The sequence below is a fragment of the Populus euphratica genome, unplaced genomic scaffold (assembly GCF_000495115.2).
Source record: "Populus euphratica unplaced genomic scaffold, PopEup_1.0 scaffold702.1, whole genome shotgun sequence".
NCBI classification, from domain to species: Eukaryota; Viridiplantae; Streptophyta; class Magnoliopsida; order Malpighiales; family Salicaceae; genus Populus; species Populus euphratica.
The window spans coordinates 68,849-85,295 of NW_011500585.1; the positions used below are offsets into that span (position 1 = coordinate 68,849).

The window sequence follows — 16,447 nt, forward strand, 5'->3', positions numbered from 1 at the left end:
CTTTAACATATGATTGTGGGTTGCATATTGGATTATTACATTATTTATGTTCTTTTGTTAAAGGTAACAACTAAGGGAAAGGGATTGTATATAATTAAAAAGAAAAAAAAAAAAAAAAAAAAAAAAAAAAAAAAAAAAAAAAAAAAAAAAAAAAAAAAAAAGAAAAAAAGAAAAAAAAATGATGATAATAAAAATGTAGATAAGTTTGGTTTCGTAGCCTCCCTAACCTAAGCAATTAAGCCCGAAGGGGTGTTTTAACACCTAATACCCTAAAGTCAACTGACTTGGGAGCTATTGGCCCAACGCTTGTTACATGGGTTGAGGAGAAAAGCTTAAAGGAATCAAACATTGCACTATCTACATATCAGTATCTGCGACCCGAGTTACTAAGCTCGTAGGGGTGTCTTAACACCTAATGCCCTAAGACCAACTGGTCTGGGAGTCATTAGCTGAAAGCTCATTACATGGGTTAAAGATGCATGATATTTTTAAATTATATGTATATAGAGTTAAAAAAAAAAAAAAAGACAAAAATAGTAATCCCAACCCAAGGAAGTTAACCTTAAACATTAGAACAAAAATTTTGTTTTCTTCCAAGAAAAGCCCCATAATTATGTGTTGATACATTGAGCACAAAAGAAAGGTTTATTAATATCTTGTTAAGAGGTATTGAGCAGATATATAAATTTAATGAGAGTTTGTTTATCTGGATAGACTAATGGAAGTTAAATGATGAATACCTTGCTTTGTGAAATTTGCAAATTTGTTTTCTATTTTAACGCTTTGATTACTAGGGACTAGTAATAAGCTGGTTGGGGGGTGTGATTAGTACTTAAAAGTGCATTTTTATCATGGTTTTATATCATCATTTTGCACTTGAAATGGACTTGTAATGCACAATGTTGTTCTTTAGGAATGGTATCTATAAATCGTGAAGATAAAATAAAATTCATTAAGGATGACCTGAGTAAGGAGTCTTTAGATAATCTTCTATTAACTCTTGAGACGCATCCTAGTAGAGATGTGCATCGTGTAATTTATGATTTATGGTCTCATTTTCATAAAGAACATGATCGACTTAGTCTTGGGAATCTGACTAAAAAAGAACTTGTTTGCTAGTTTTTAAGAAAACTGGATGGGAAGCCTATCCCCGACCCATAAAGGGTGTTTAAGCCGTTCATGGATGTAAAACCAAGGGAAGATGTGAGCCACAATCACAACTACCTGTACATACACATGCTTTTTCAAAAAAAAAAAATAAAGAGAGAGAGAGTGTGTGTAAAACTACAGCTGGCCTACATATAGGTGGTATGATTGCCTTTTTAATTTCTCATCTATAAAATCCTCTCTTCTTTCCCTTCATTTCCACTTAACCAATACATTCATCAAATATAGAAGTCTGTAGAAATGGGAAGTTCCTTAAGTCATCAAATAAGAAGTATTTATGTTTTCGGTGGATCTAGTCCTAGGAAAGAAAAGGAGTTTTTAGAATCAGCAAATCATCTTGGTTAGGTGCTAGCTGAGAGAAAGATTCATTTAGTGTATGGGGGAGGTAGTCTTGGGTTAATGGGAGGTGTGTCAATAGCTGCATTTTCAGGAGGTAGTCAAGTTTTGGGGGTCGTCCCCAAAGCTTTAACACAAGGGGACATCATTGGAAAAACAATTGGAGAGGAACTTCAGGTCTCCACAGTGTCGGCTCGAATGAATGCAATGTTTAACAATGTTGATGCCTTCATTGCTTGACCAGGTGGTCTAGGCACATTGGAAGAGATCTTTCATATTGCCTCTTAGACCCAACTGCGCATTCCCCATAAACTCATAGGTTTGTTAAATGTTAATGGCTATTATGATAAGTTGTTGTCTTTTCTTGATCATGCTATGGAACAAGAATTTTTAATATCTTCTGCACGACAAATCATAATCTCTGCTGCGATTGTTGAACAATTGATTGACCAACTACAATCTTTCATTCATGTGATTAATCATTCTATGAGTCGCATAAATTAGTCATCTAAGGAAAGCTGTAAAAAGCTTAAATTAGATTTGAGCCTTCATTTGTGAATCTCTATGTCTTTTGAATTTATTATTGTGTTTTGTTGTTTCTTATATTTGTTTCAATGTGTTTCAAGTTTGTTAGTGTTCATTATTTCAGGTGATATCTTCTATACTCTATCTTTCTACCTTAGAACATTGAGGACAATGTCTTGTTTTGGTTGGGGGGAGAGGGTAGTAGCTAAAAAAAAAACAAACAAAATATGTTTTCTATTTCATAAAACATGTGTAAAATTGTTGTTACTATGATGGTAGAGTAAAGAAGATCTTTTTATGACTCTTGAGACGCATCTTAGTAACCATTCTTAATAAGGTCTATCATAATACTTCTTGAAATATTCAGGTTTACAAACTCTCACATTACTATCACTTAATTCTACTTATATACTCATTTAACATGTATTCTTAAACCTTAATTTACACACACACACTTTAACATATGATTATGGATTGCACAATAGATTATTATATTATTTATGTTCTTTTGTTAAAGGTAACAACTACGGGAAAGAGATAATATATAATTTAAAAAAACAAAAAAAAAGAGCAAAAAAAAAAATGAATGATGATAATAAAAATGTAGATAAGTTTGGTTTTATAGCCTCCCTAACCTAAGCAATTAAGCCTGAAGGGGTGTTTTAACACCTAATACCCTAAAGTCAACTGACTTGGGAGCTATTGGCCCAACGCTTGTTACATGGGTTGAGGAGAAAAGCTTAAGGGAATCAAACATTGCACTATCTACATATCAGTATCTGCGACCCGAGTTACTAAGCTCGTAGGGGTGTCTTAACACCTAATGCCCTAAGACCAACTGGTCTGGGAGTCATTAGCTGAAAGCTCGTTACATGGGTTAAAGATGCATGGTGTTTTAATTTATATGTATATATATTTAAATAATAATAATAATAATAATAATCACAACCCAAGGAAGTTAACCTTAAACATTAGAACAAAAATTTTGTTTTCTTCCAAGAAAAGCCCCATAATTATGTGTTGATATATTGAGCACAAAAGAAAGGTTTGTTAATATCTTGTTAAGAGGTATTGAGTAGATAGATTAATGGAAGTTGAATGATGAATACCTTGCTTTGTGGAATTTGCAAAAAAAATTTCTATTTTAACGCTTTGATTACTAGAGACTAGTAATAAGCTAGTTGGGGGGTGTGATTAGTGCTTAAAAGTGTATTTTTTATCAAGTTTTATATCATCATTTTGCACTTGAAATATCAATAACTCCTTAACTAAAATATGTTTTATAATAATGTATCTAATAATATAAGATACCTATAATTTGTGGTAAATGTCTATTTTTAATGCAGGCCTATCACATAAATGAAAGGATTGATTGATGACTTTAAGAACTGAAATTGAAAGGACAAAGAGATGCTGGTGCAATCCAAACTAGAACACTGTTCGGTAATTGGGTCATATCTAGAGCTGTCGATCTCATATTTAGGTCCATTTTATATGGATAGAAAGGTAAGATATAGGTCTACAACTTTCATATGGAGCCCAAGATCTAAAAAGGTCATTTTCAAGTCCAAATTGGAGCAATAACAAAGAAGTCTGAATTTGTCTTCCAACCCGAGCACTGTTCAGTGTTTGGCCCATATCTGGAGTACTAAAAGTCCAAATGAGCTGCATTTTTTACACAAGAAAGATGAGACAATTTCCTACAACTTTCATGTTTTCAAGTGGCTCTAATGTTGACGTTATCAATGATGTTTTGGGCAGACAAGAGAAGATAAGGATTATCACCAAGTCAAGAATTGGTCACCCACTCATCAATTAGTCATCAAATCAATAGTTTCTAATTTTGGCCTATAAAAGGAGGCATTTGCCGTGCATTTAGGCATCTTGGTCTCCAGATCAAGATCATGCTTTTGCTTTCTATCTTTGTATTTTTTGTAATGTTTATGCTTTTCTTTCATTAATATCAAGCTTATGCCTTTCATTTCCATTCCTTTACTTAGTTAACTCTTATCTTATTTATGTTCTTATTTTGTTTATTTATTTTTCTTTCTTCTATTATGTTTAGCTAAGTTTATTATGTCAAAGTGAAAAGGTTACATTAATGGTGTAAGAATAAGTATAATGTAAACTCAATATGGACTTTAGTAGTAGTAGTAGTAACAACAACAACAACAACAACAATACTAATAATAAAGAAAAAGAAGGAGGAGGAGAAGAAGATAAGTTGATGAGAACTTTGAGATGGAAAATTAACGTAAGGATTAAACAATGATAACAAACAATGTCAAGGTTAGAGGATCCACTAATGGCATGTCAAATAAGTTCCTTTCATAGCTCAAGTGTCAATTATACCATACAGTATGGGCTATGAAAGTGTATTATTGAATTGGAAACCACACACAAAGGAGGTTCTAATTAGATTATAGATTGTTAACATGACGACATTAGTCATCTTATTCGATTAATGTTAATACTTGTAAATCTCGTCAAGCATTCATGATTATAACTTATGTTGACAACAAATCAAGTTTCTTTCATAGCTCAAGTGTTGGTTATACCATACAGTATGGGCTATGAAAGTGCCAAGCATTTGTTATACCAAGTGTTATACAACATAAATCAATATTAGTCATTTAACAAGCAAAGTATTAAAGAGTGAACAAGATAACAAATACAAAACATGTTAGTATCAAACATTAAAGTCCATATTAAGTTTACACTATACTTATTCTTACACCATTAGTGTAACCTTTTTACCTTGACATAATAAACTTAGCTAGACATAATGAAAGAAAGCAAAATAAATAAACAAAATAAGAACATAAATAAGAACTAAGTAAAGGAAAGGAAATGAAAGGCATAAACTTGATATTAATGAAAGCAAAGCATAAACATTACAAAAAATACAAAGAGAGAAAGGAAGAGCATGATCTTGATCTGGAAACCAAGATGCCTAAATGCATGGCAAATGCCTCCTTTTATGGGCTAAAATTGGGAACTATTGATTTGATGACTAATTGATGAGTGGGTGACCAATTCTTGACTTGGTGACAATCCTTATCATCTCTTGTCTGCCCAAAATGTCATTAATAATGTCAAAATTGGAGCCACTTGAAAACATGAAAGTTGTAGGAAATTATCTCAGCTTTCTTGTGTAAAAAATTACACTCATTTTGACTTCTAGAACTCCAAATTAAGTTTACACTATACTTATTCTTATACCATTAGTGTAACCTTTTCACCTAGACATAATAAACTTAGCTAGACATAATGAAAGAAAGATTGATTGATGAATTTAAGAATTGAAATTGAAAGGAGAAAGAGATGGTCAAACATAGAAAAGAGATGCTGGTGCAGTCCAAACCAGAATACTGTTCGATAATTGGGTCATATCTGGAGCTTTAGATCTTAGATTTAGGTATACTTTATATGGATGGAAAGGTAAGACATAAGCCTACAACTTTTATATGGAGCCCAAGACTTAAAAAAGTCATTTTCAAGTCCAAATGGTAGCAACAACAAATAAGTCTGAATCTGTCTTCCAACCCGAGCATTCTTCAGTGTTTGGCCTATATCTGGAGTTATAAAAGTAAAAATAACTTGAATTTTTTACACAAGAAAGCTGAGATAATTTCCTACGACTTTCATGTTTTCAAGTGGCTCTAATTTTGATGTTATCAATAATTTTTGGGAAAACAAGAGAAGATAAGGATTGTTATCAAGTCAAGAGTTGGTCACCCACTCATCAATTAGTCATCAAATCAATAGTTCCTAATTTTGGCCTATAAAAGGAGGCATTTGCCATGCATTTAGGCATCTTGGTTTCCAAATCAAGATCATGCTCTTGCTTTCTCTCTTTGTATTTTTTGTAATGTTTATGCTTTGCTTTCATTAATATCAAATTTATGCATTTCATTTCCATTCCTTTACTTAGTTAACTTTTATCTTATTTATATTCTTATTTTGTTTATTTATTTTTCTTTCTTTCATTATATCTAACTAAGTTTATTATTTCAAGGTGAAAAGGTTACACTAATGGTGTAAGAATAAGTATAGTGTAAACTTAATATGGACTTTAATGTTTGATACTAACATGTTTTGTATTTGTTATCTTGTTCACTCTTTAATACTTTGCTTGTTAAATGACTAATCTTGATTTATATTGTATAACACTTGGTACAACAAATGCTTGGCACTTTCATAGCTCATACTGTATGGTATAGCCGACACTTGAGCTATGAAAGGAACTTGATTTGTTGTTAACATAAGTTATAATCATGAATGCTTGACGAGATTTACAAGTATTAGCATTAATCGAATAAGATGACTAATGTAATTATGCTAACAATCTATAATCTGATCGGAACCTCCTTTGTGTGTGGTTTCCAATTAAATAATAAGAGTTTATACTATACTTATTTGACATACCATTAGTGGAACCTCTAACCTTGACATTTGTTATTATCATTGTTTAATCCTTACATTAATATTATATCTCAAAGTTCTCATCTTTTTCTTCTTCTCCTTCTTTTTCTTTATTATTATTATTATTATTATTATTGTTATTGCTATTGCTATTATTATTAGTATTACTACTGCTATTAATAGTATTATTATTATTGTTATTATTGTTGTCGTTGTTGTTGTTATTATTGTTATTGTTGTTGTATTATTGTTATTATAATTTATACAATTAACCTCCCTATGGTTCGACCCCGGTCTTGCTGGGTTATTTATTAGTTTGACACTCCTACACTTGGGAGAAGACATCAATCTTTTGGTCGTGTCAATTTTCCTATAGCCAATGCACATGCGCCAACCAGTAATAGTCCTAGTGGGAATTAACTCATTGTTTTCATTTGTTATCACAGTGACTCCAGACTTCTTGGGTACAACTTGGGTAGGACTTGCCCATTTGCTGTCAGAAATAGGATAAATGATTTCATTATCTAGAAGCTTAATGACTTCATTTTTCACTACTTCTTTCATATTAGGATTGAGTCTTCGTTGCATTTCCCTGGAGGGTTTAGCATTTTCCTCCAAATAAATTAAATCAAAGGACTAGTTCCTTTTATGTCAGCTATGGTCCATCTTAATGCATTTTTGTGCATTTTCAGAGTTTGTAATAACTTACCTTCTTGATGTGCATTGAGTTTGGAAGAAATTATTACTGCAAAAATCTCATTTTCTCCTAAAAATGAGTATTTGAGATTGAATGGCAACGACTTCAAATCAGGTTGGGGTGGTTGAACACTTGAAGGTATGGACTTAATTGATCGTGGTGGTTATTCCTCAATTTGTGGTCTCCAATTACTTGCCTTTGATTCTTTCTGAAAATAAACCATTTGCAAATCATCAGATTCATCAATCTCAATTTCACTAGAAGTGGTTGGAAATTGATCATGAATTAATTTTTCAATAAAGTCCACATCATGTAAATCATTATCATCTCCAGGTTGCTTGCAAATGTTGAAAATATTCATCTCCAATGTCATGTTTCCAAATGATAACTTCATCAGTCCATTCCTACAATTAATCAATGCATTAGAAGTTGTAAGAAACGGACGTCCTAAAATAACAGGAAATGAATTACATACTTCAATAGGTTATGTGTCTAAAACAATAAAATTCACAGGATAAATGAATTTATCAACTTGTACTAACACATCTTCAATTATTCCTCTAGGCACTTTTACAAATCTATCGGCAAGTAAAAGAGTTACAGAAGTTGGTTTTAACTCAGCTAGATTGAGACTTTGAAAAACTGAATATGGAAGTAAATTCACACTGGCTCCAAGATCAAGTAAGACTCTTTAATTTTATGGTCTCCAATAAAGCAAGAAATTATAGGACAACCAGGTTCTTTATATTTCAAAGCATTATTGTTCTGAAGAATGGCACTTACTTGTTCAGCTAAAAAGGCTTTCTTTTTCACATTTAGTTTCCTCTTTACCGTGCATAGATCTTTCAAAAATTTAGCATGGGAAGGAATCTATTTAATTGCATCCAGCAAAGGTATATTGATTCTTACCTGTTTAAAAGTTTCAAACATTGAAAGTTTCAAAGATTTCAGAGTTGTCATTGACTTTCCTTTGTTTGGTCATGGCATGAGAAAATGGAAGTACTGGCGGGGAATCAGTCATTTCTTTGCTATTTTCAGATTCAACCCCTTCATGACCCTCAGAGATTGAATCATCATCTTTCTCATAAGGTTCAAGATTGGGTTTTTCAATAACCTTACCACTTGAAAGAGTAGTAACTGATTTGACTTGATCCATGTGTTGGCTTCCGGAACTACTTGCATTTGCATTGTATTGCCCCTTAGGATTTTGTTGTCGTTGAGATGAAAACTTACCTTTCTCTTGGAAACTGAGAGTAGATGTCAATTTTGCAAGAGTATTTTTAAAATCTGTCATGTTTTGAGAAAGTTGAGTATTGATTGTCTTTTGCTTTTCAATGAATGCATACAATGTTTCCTCAAGATTTCTTCTAGGAGGTGGAGCATAAGAAGGTGCATATCCATGAGAATTTTGAAAATTATGGTGTGCTTAAAATAGTGGGTGTGAAGTTTGTACATTGTTATTATCACTCTTCCAACTCAAATTTGGGTGATTTCTCCAACCTGGGTTGTATGTTTGGGAGTCTGGGTTGTGGTTGGCCCTTTGGAAACTGTTTAAAGCATGGGCTTGTTCATGGAGACATTCCTTAAAAGAAGGTAATGTTGGACAATTATTGGTTGAGTGTTCATTTGTTTCACATATTTGACACACAATGTTTTCAAGAGATTTAATTGACCATTATTTTTCAATTCTAGTGCCTCGACTTTTCTAGCTAAAGATGCAAACTTGGCTTGAAGGTTATGATCTTCCCTAAGGTTGTACATACCTCCACTAGATGTATGAGGTTGAGTTTTACTTGGTGCCTCATAAGTACCCGCGGTGTCCTAATTTTGAGCATTTTCAGCTAACAAGTCTAAGTACTCAATTGGTTCATCAGGGTCTTTATCTTCAAAAGTTTCATTGCACATCAGTTCAATCATTTGCCTATCTCTAGGTGTTAAACCTTCATAAAAATGTGAAACCAATCTCCATGTTTCAAAACCATGATGAGGGCAAGTATTAAGCAAGTCTCGATACTTATCCCAACATTGGTAAAATGTTTCTCCTGGTTTTTGAGTGAAAGTAGTGATTTGTCTTTTGAAAGAGTTTGTTCTGTGAGATGGGAAAAACTTCTTCAAAAACTGTTGTTGCATTTCATCCCAAGCACGAATGGATCCTGGTCTTAAAATTTATAGCCATGTTTTAGCTTTATCTTTTAATGAAAAAGGAAAAAGCTTTAATCTGATGGTGTTCAGGCTACAATTTGAATCATTATATGTGCTACAAACCTCCTTAAATTCTCTTAGATGCAAGTATGGATTTTCCAATTCTAAGACATGAAAAGAAGGTAAAAGTTGAATAATGCCTTGCTTAAAATTAAAATGAGATGCATCGGGAGGAAAAACTATGCATGATGATGCACTTATTCTTGTGGGATTCATGTGGTCTCTAAGTGTTCTAGCACGGTTATTCTCATTATTCTCATTATGAAGTGATTGATTATCTTCTTCGGCCATATTTTCTGAAAATGATGAGGATACCCTATAAAGTCTACCACTTGATGTATATGACCACACTCTCATGCACATGTAGGAATAGAATAAAAGAAAGAAGAAAATAAAAGAAGAAGAAACAAGAGACAAGAAACAAAGTTATATACAAGAAAAGTGAAGAGAAAAAATAAAATAAATACTATAATTTGTACAAGAACTTACAACAGCGCCAAAATACCTGACATGACTAAAAGATTGATGTCTTTTCCCAAGTGTAGGAGTGTCAAAATAATAAATAACCCGGCAAGACCGAGGTCGAACCACAAAGAGGTTAATTGTACAAATTATAAACAATAATAATAGTAATAACAACAATAACAATAATAATAATAATGACAATAATTACAATAATAATACTAGTAGTAGTAGTAATAGTAATAATAATAATAATGATAATAATAATAGAAGAAGAAAAAGAAGAAGTTGATGAGAACTTTGAGATGGAAAATTAACGTAAGGATTAAACAATGATAATAACAAGTGTCAAGGTTAGAGGATCCTCTAATGGTATGTCAAACAACTATAGTATAAACTCTTATTATTCAATTGGAAACCACACACAAAGGAGGTTCCAATCTGATTATAGATTGTTAACATGATTACATTAGTCATCTTATTCAATTAATGATGATCACATTAGTCATCTTATTCGATTAATGCTAGCACTTGTAAATCTCGTCAAGCATTCATGATTATAACTTATGTTAACAACAAATCAAGTTCCTTTCATAGCTCAGGTATCGGTTATACCATATAATATGGGTTATGAAAGTGTCAAGCATTTATTGTACCAAATGTTATACAACATACATCAAGATTAATCATTTAACAAGCAAAGTATTAAAAAGTGAACAAGATAACAAATACAAAACATGTTAGTTTCAAACATTAAAGTCCATATTAAGTTTACACTATACTTATTCTTACACCATTAGAGTAACCTTTTCACCTTGACATAATAAACTTAGTTAAACATAATGAAAGAAAGAAAAATAAATAAACAAAATAAGAACATAAATAAGATAAAAGTTAACTAAGTAAATGAAAGGAAATGAAAGGCATAAACTTGATATTTGATTAGTACTTAAAATTTTATTTTTATCATGGTTTTATATCATCATTTTGCACTTGAAGTATCAATAACTCCTTAACTAAAGCATGTTTTATAATAATATATCTAATAAATGTTCATTTAAATGCAGGCCTACCACATAAATGAAAGGATTGATTGATGACTTTAAGAACTTAAATGCAGGCCTACCACATAAATGAAAGGATTGATTGATGACTTTAAGAACTTAAATTGCAAGGGCAAAGAGATGACCAAAATTAGAAAAGAGATGTCGGTGCAATCCAAACCGGAACACTGTTCGGTAATTGGGTCATATCTGGAGCTATAGATCTCAGATTTAGGTTTACTTTATATGTATGGAAAGGTAAGACATAGGTCTACAACTTTCATATGGATCCCAAGATCTAAAAAGGCCATTTTCAAGTCCAAATTATTGCATCAACAAAGAAGCCCGAAGCTGTCCTCTAGCCCGAGCACTATTTAATATTGTTTAATCGTTACATTAATATTCCATCTCAAAGCTCTCATCTTCTTCTTCTTCTTCTCCTTCTTTTTCTTTATTATTATTATTATTATTATTATATTACTATTATTATTAGTATTACTATTATTGTTATTACTATTATTGTTGTTGTTGTTGTTATTGTTGTTGTTATTATTATAATTTGTACAATTAACCTCCCTGTGGTTCGACCCCGGTCTTGTCGGGTTATTTATTACTTCGACACTCCTGCACTTGGGAGAAGACAACAATCTTTTCGTCGAGTCAATATTAATGAAAGTAAAGCATAAACATTACAAAAAAATACAAAGAAAGAAAGCAAGAGCATGATCTTGATCTGGAAACCAAGATGCCTAAATGCATAGCAAATGCCTTCTTTTATAGGCCAAAATTAGGAACTATTGATTTGATGACTAATTGATGAGTGGGTGACCAACTCTTGACTTGGTGACAATCATTATTTTCTCTTGTCTACCCAAAAAGTCATTGATAACGTCAAAATTGGAACCACTGGAAAACATGAAAGTTGTATGAAATTATCTCAGCTTTCTTGTGTAAAAAATACAGGTCATTTGGACTTATATAACTCCAGATATGGGTCAAACACTAAATAGTGCTCAGGTTGGAAGACAAATTCGGACTTCTTTGTTGTTGCTATAATTTCGACTTGAAAATGGCCTTTTTAAGTCTTGGACTCCATGTGAAAGTTGTAGGCCTATGTCTTACCTTTCCATCCATATAAAATAGATCTACAGCTCCAGATATGACCCAATTACCGAACAGTGTTCCGATTTGGATTGCACCAACATCTGTTTTCTAAGTTTGGCCATCTCTTTATCCTTTCAATTTCAGTTTTTAAATTCATCAATCAATCCTTTCATTTATATGATAAATGATAAGCCTGCATTTGAAATAAACATTTACCACAAATGAAAGGTATCTTATATTATTTGATACGTTATTATAAAACATGCTTTAGTTAAGGAGTTATTGATACTTCAAGTGCAAAATGATGGTATAAAACCTTGATAAAAATGCATTTTTAAGTACTAATCATCATATCAGTATGATAGATACATTATCATGAAGGTTGCCTTTTAAGATTTAATAAAAAGGAGATCAATGTGACAAAAGAGAAAGAGGAAAAAAAACATTTTTTGCCACTAAAATTTTCAAAAAATTAATCTTTGTTGCTGGAATTTTCATAAACCATGAAAAACTAATTCTCAATTTTGGTTTAAGGGGAATAGACACAGTATCCATTATCAAATTATTAGAAATAACATTATCATTATAATTCTTTCATATTCAAGTCCTTATTTTTTTAATTTCAAAATTATGTTGTTAATTTCTACTTAAGATAATTGAATTGTTTTGAGATGGCATGTATACTTTCTAATTTCTTTCAATATGTAATTATTGTTAGAGACTAGAGTTAGAAATAAAAAAAATTAATTTGATTATTACAACCATCATTTTGATTTATTAGAGAAGAATAAGCTAAGTTAAATTGTCAAGCTTTTGAATGATTGCTTAGTATAAATTTGACAAACTTTGCTCTTAAGACTACCACCAAATAAATGATAATTGCTTTTCGTTATTATTTTTTTATGATAAGAAATTAATTAGAAAGTTTTGTCTAATTAATTTACTGATAGTCTTCGCGATTCCCCTTAGCTTTAAGGGATATCGAATTTATATGCATGACTTGAATATTTATTTTTACTTCGATAATCAACAAATTTATAAGAATAGTTGTATGGACCCTTTGAACTGAGTTAACAATATATTAATTTTATTTTTAGAATTTTGTTTCTTTAATTATTCATATCCCTTTATTTTATTTATTTCAGTTTCTTCTAGGAAGATTAAACAAATTTTTTTTTGGGTTCGACCTTCTTTTCATAATTATGCTATGAATTTATTTTGTTTGTAATAGTAAAGTTAGGATTATATTTTGTTTGTAAAAACGAACAACAACCCAGCTTTGAAATAATTTTTTAAAGTCAAATAAAATGTTTTATTTGCAGGTAATCTTCGTATAAATCCTAAACAACTTTAAATTTATCTAACAGGATCTTTAAGACTTTAGTAGAAGAATCAATCCATAACCCTTGATTTTTCTTTTTAGCATCATTCAACAATAATTGAATTATAAATAAATTTGTTAAAGGGTGTAATATACTTATAAGATTTGTCTAAGATTTCCTTAGAACACCTGTTAAAAGATTACTTATCATGATTGGTTAAATGTTGATAGCATCATACAACAAATAATTAACTTGTCTGAATCAATAAATTAGCCTTTTTCCATAAAATTTATTTCGTCTTCTTAGGTTGCTGGATTTGGTACACGGGCTCCTAGACTTCAACAACCTTACCTTCACGCATTCCTTGTGCACGATCAGCTTTTCATTTGCAGTTATATAAATTATTTCGCAAATTAAGACATAGTATATAATGTTTATTATTATTATTATTATTATATGAATAAGGATTAAAATTAAGGCTACAAAACTTAAGGCATGCATATGGCATGGATAAATCTCATCATGATTGAATGGTAAAAATTGATCAGTTGTGCAAAACATGACTGCCAACTGTTCTAGACCAACAAAACAACAAGTTCCCAGTGATCATAATTGCCAGGCATCTTTGCATGTCCAAGGAAATTATTTCCTCTACAAATTTAGCTAGCCAGCAGACATGATTGCTTGCTCTCTCTAGCTACTAGCTTTTCATGGCTTCATGGGTTGAAGAGCTCCATTTTCCTCATGTAAACATCCCTATAACAATCGCCCATCTGCTTCCGGTTTCGCCTGCAGGGCCCATATCAGCTGCCCCAGGTGATAGCCTCTACCTCTCTAACCTTGACGACATCATTGGAGCTCGTGTTTTTACCCCAACTATTTATTTCTATAGATTCGATTTTTTGAATAATTCCACCCGAAAATCTGTCATGAAAACTCTATTCGATGCTTTGTCACATGTTTTAGTTCCTTACTACCCTTTATCAGGCAGGCTTAGAGAAACCAAGAATGGTAAGTTGGAGGTATTTTTTGAACAAGGACAAGGCGCGCTCATGGTAGAGGCATACTCAGAGATGGCCTTGGATAAACTAGGAGAACTTACAGTGCCGAATCCAGCATGGTCCCCATTGATTTTCAGGTTCCCAAACGAGGAACCCTACAAAATTCTTGACATGCCATTGCTTATAGCTCAGGTAACTCTCTTTAGCTGTGGTGGTTTTAGCCTGGGCTTAAGACTCTGCCACTGCATATGTGATGGTCTTGGTGCAATGCAATTCCTTCGTGCATGGGCTGCGACGGCGAAGTCAGGCACTTTAGTTACAAACCCTGACCCCTGTTGGAACAGGAAGTTCTTCCAGCCTCGTAATCCACCTGTGGTTAAATACCCGCATATGGAATTTATGAAAATAGATGAAGGCTCAAGCCTAACAAGGAGTCTATGGCAAGAAAAGCCAGTGCAAAAGTGTTACCGCATTAGCCGAGAGTTTCAAGCACAATTGAAATCGGTAGCAGCACAAACAAATGATCAGAAGTTTTCCTACACAACATTTGATGCGATGGCAGCTCATGTTTGGAGGTCATGGGTGAAAGCGCTAGATGTAAAACCAGTGAACTATAAGCTTAGGCTTACTTTTTCAGTCAATGCTCGCAACAAGCTTAAGAACCCGCCATTGAAAGATGGTTTTTATGGCAATGTGGTGTGTCTAGCATGTGCAGTAAGCTCTGTGTATGAACTTATTACTAGACGTCTCACAGAAACTGTTCATTTGGTTCACGATGCTAGGATTGGGGTGTCAGAGGAATACTTGAGATCAACAGTCGATTATGTGGAAGTGGACAGGCCGACAAGGCTTGAATTTGGTGGGAAATTGACAATAACACAGTGGACAAGGTTCTCAATATATGAATGTGCAGATTTTGGATGGGGAAGGCCTATTTATGCTGGTCCAATAGACTTGACCCCAACACCACAGGTATGTGTGTTCCTGCCAGAAGGGGAGGCGGATCCCAGTGACAGGATGGTAGTGTGCATATGCTTGCCTGAGTCAGCCACCGATAAATTTAAAGAGTTCTTGAGTTCCGTAGACCAATCAAGGGATGAGGATGTTGATAGGAATAGTTAATTAAGCTGGAATAGCTAGCGATTTATTTGATTAATTCCAAAACTATAAATATGTTTTTTTTTACTTCAATTTTTCTTCTTTCGTTTTATTTAATCTTAACAGCAGAGCCTTATGGGATTAATATAAGTCATGACACAATCCGGATCTTAAAAAAACCTATATATAATTGGAGGGTTCATCAGAACTGAACGAATAAGAGTGATGGCAGTTCGACATCATTGCTTCGACATAGTCTAATATTAGTCTTTACTTAACATAGTATATAAATGAGAAGCATGTAATTGGTCCGACAATAATATATTTATAAGAGAAAATTCATGTTATCGTCATACTAATTTAATTATTTATTCTAAACAGCAAAAAAAAAAAAAACTAACCTTAAGTTATCAAGAATATAATCATCATAAAGTCATGACATAAGATCAATAATGCTATCCAATACTACTTATTATTTCAATATGATCTCTAAATATTTTTGGTGGCAATCCTTTCATTAATGGATCAATAATAATAAGATTAGTGCTCCTGTTTCAACTGACACTCTGTTTTTGAATTATTATTTTTTTAACAACAAGGTATTTTAATTATATTTTGCATCCTTTTCAATGCTTATTATTTTTAAAGAACAAGACAACCATAGAATTACCACAATATTTTTAGTGGCTTGGAATAACTGTCAATTACTCTAATTCTTGAAATAAAGTTTTGCAACCTATTTGTTTGAACTATGATATCAAAGTATGCCATAAATTAAGTTTACATAAGATTTCTTCTCCAGCTAAAAGGACCAAATATCATAATATAGATTTTATTATATCCACACATCCAATAAAATTCAAATATGAATATCCAACCATTTTAAGATGATCATATTTTCTTTAAGTGAGCTTGTTATCTTTTATTCCTTACAAGTATCTTAATATTTTTTTTACAACCTTCCAATGATCAAAACATGGATTACTTTGATACTTGCCTAGCATTCTATCAATAAAATTGATGTCTAGCCTGGTACAAATCTAAGCATTCATTACGCAAACTATA

The 16,447-nt window shown here is 32.2% G+C and overlaps 1 protein-coding gene across 1 annotated transcript; it reads left to right on the forward strand.

The window, feature by feature from the left end:
• Positions 1 to 13,946: 13,946 nt before the first annotated feature.
• On the forward strand, positions 13,947 to 15,417 carry LOC105115517 (HXXXD-type acyl-transferase family protein). The gene has a single exon (XM_011012424.1). The coding sequence runs from the start codon at positions 13,994 to 13,996 to the stop codon at positions 15,404 to 15,406; it is 1,413 nt and encodes a 470-aa protein (XP_011010726.1). The 5' UTR covers positions 13,947 to 13,993; the 3' UTR covers positions 15,407 to 15,417.
• The last annotated feature ends 1,030 nt before the right edge of the window (positions 15,418 to 16,447 follow it).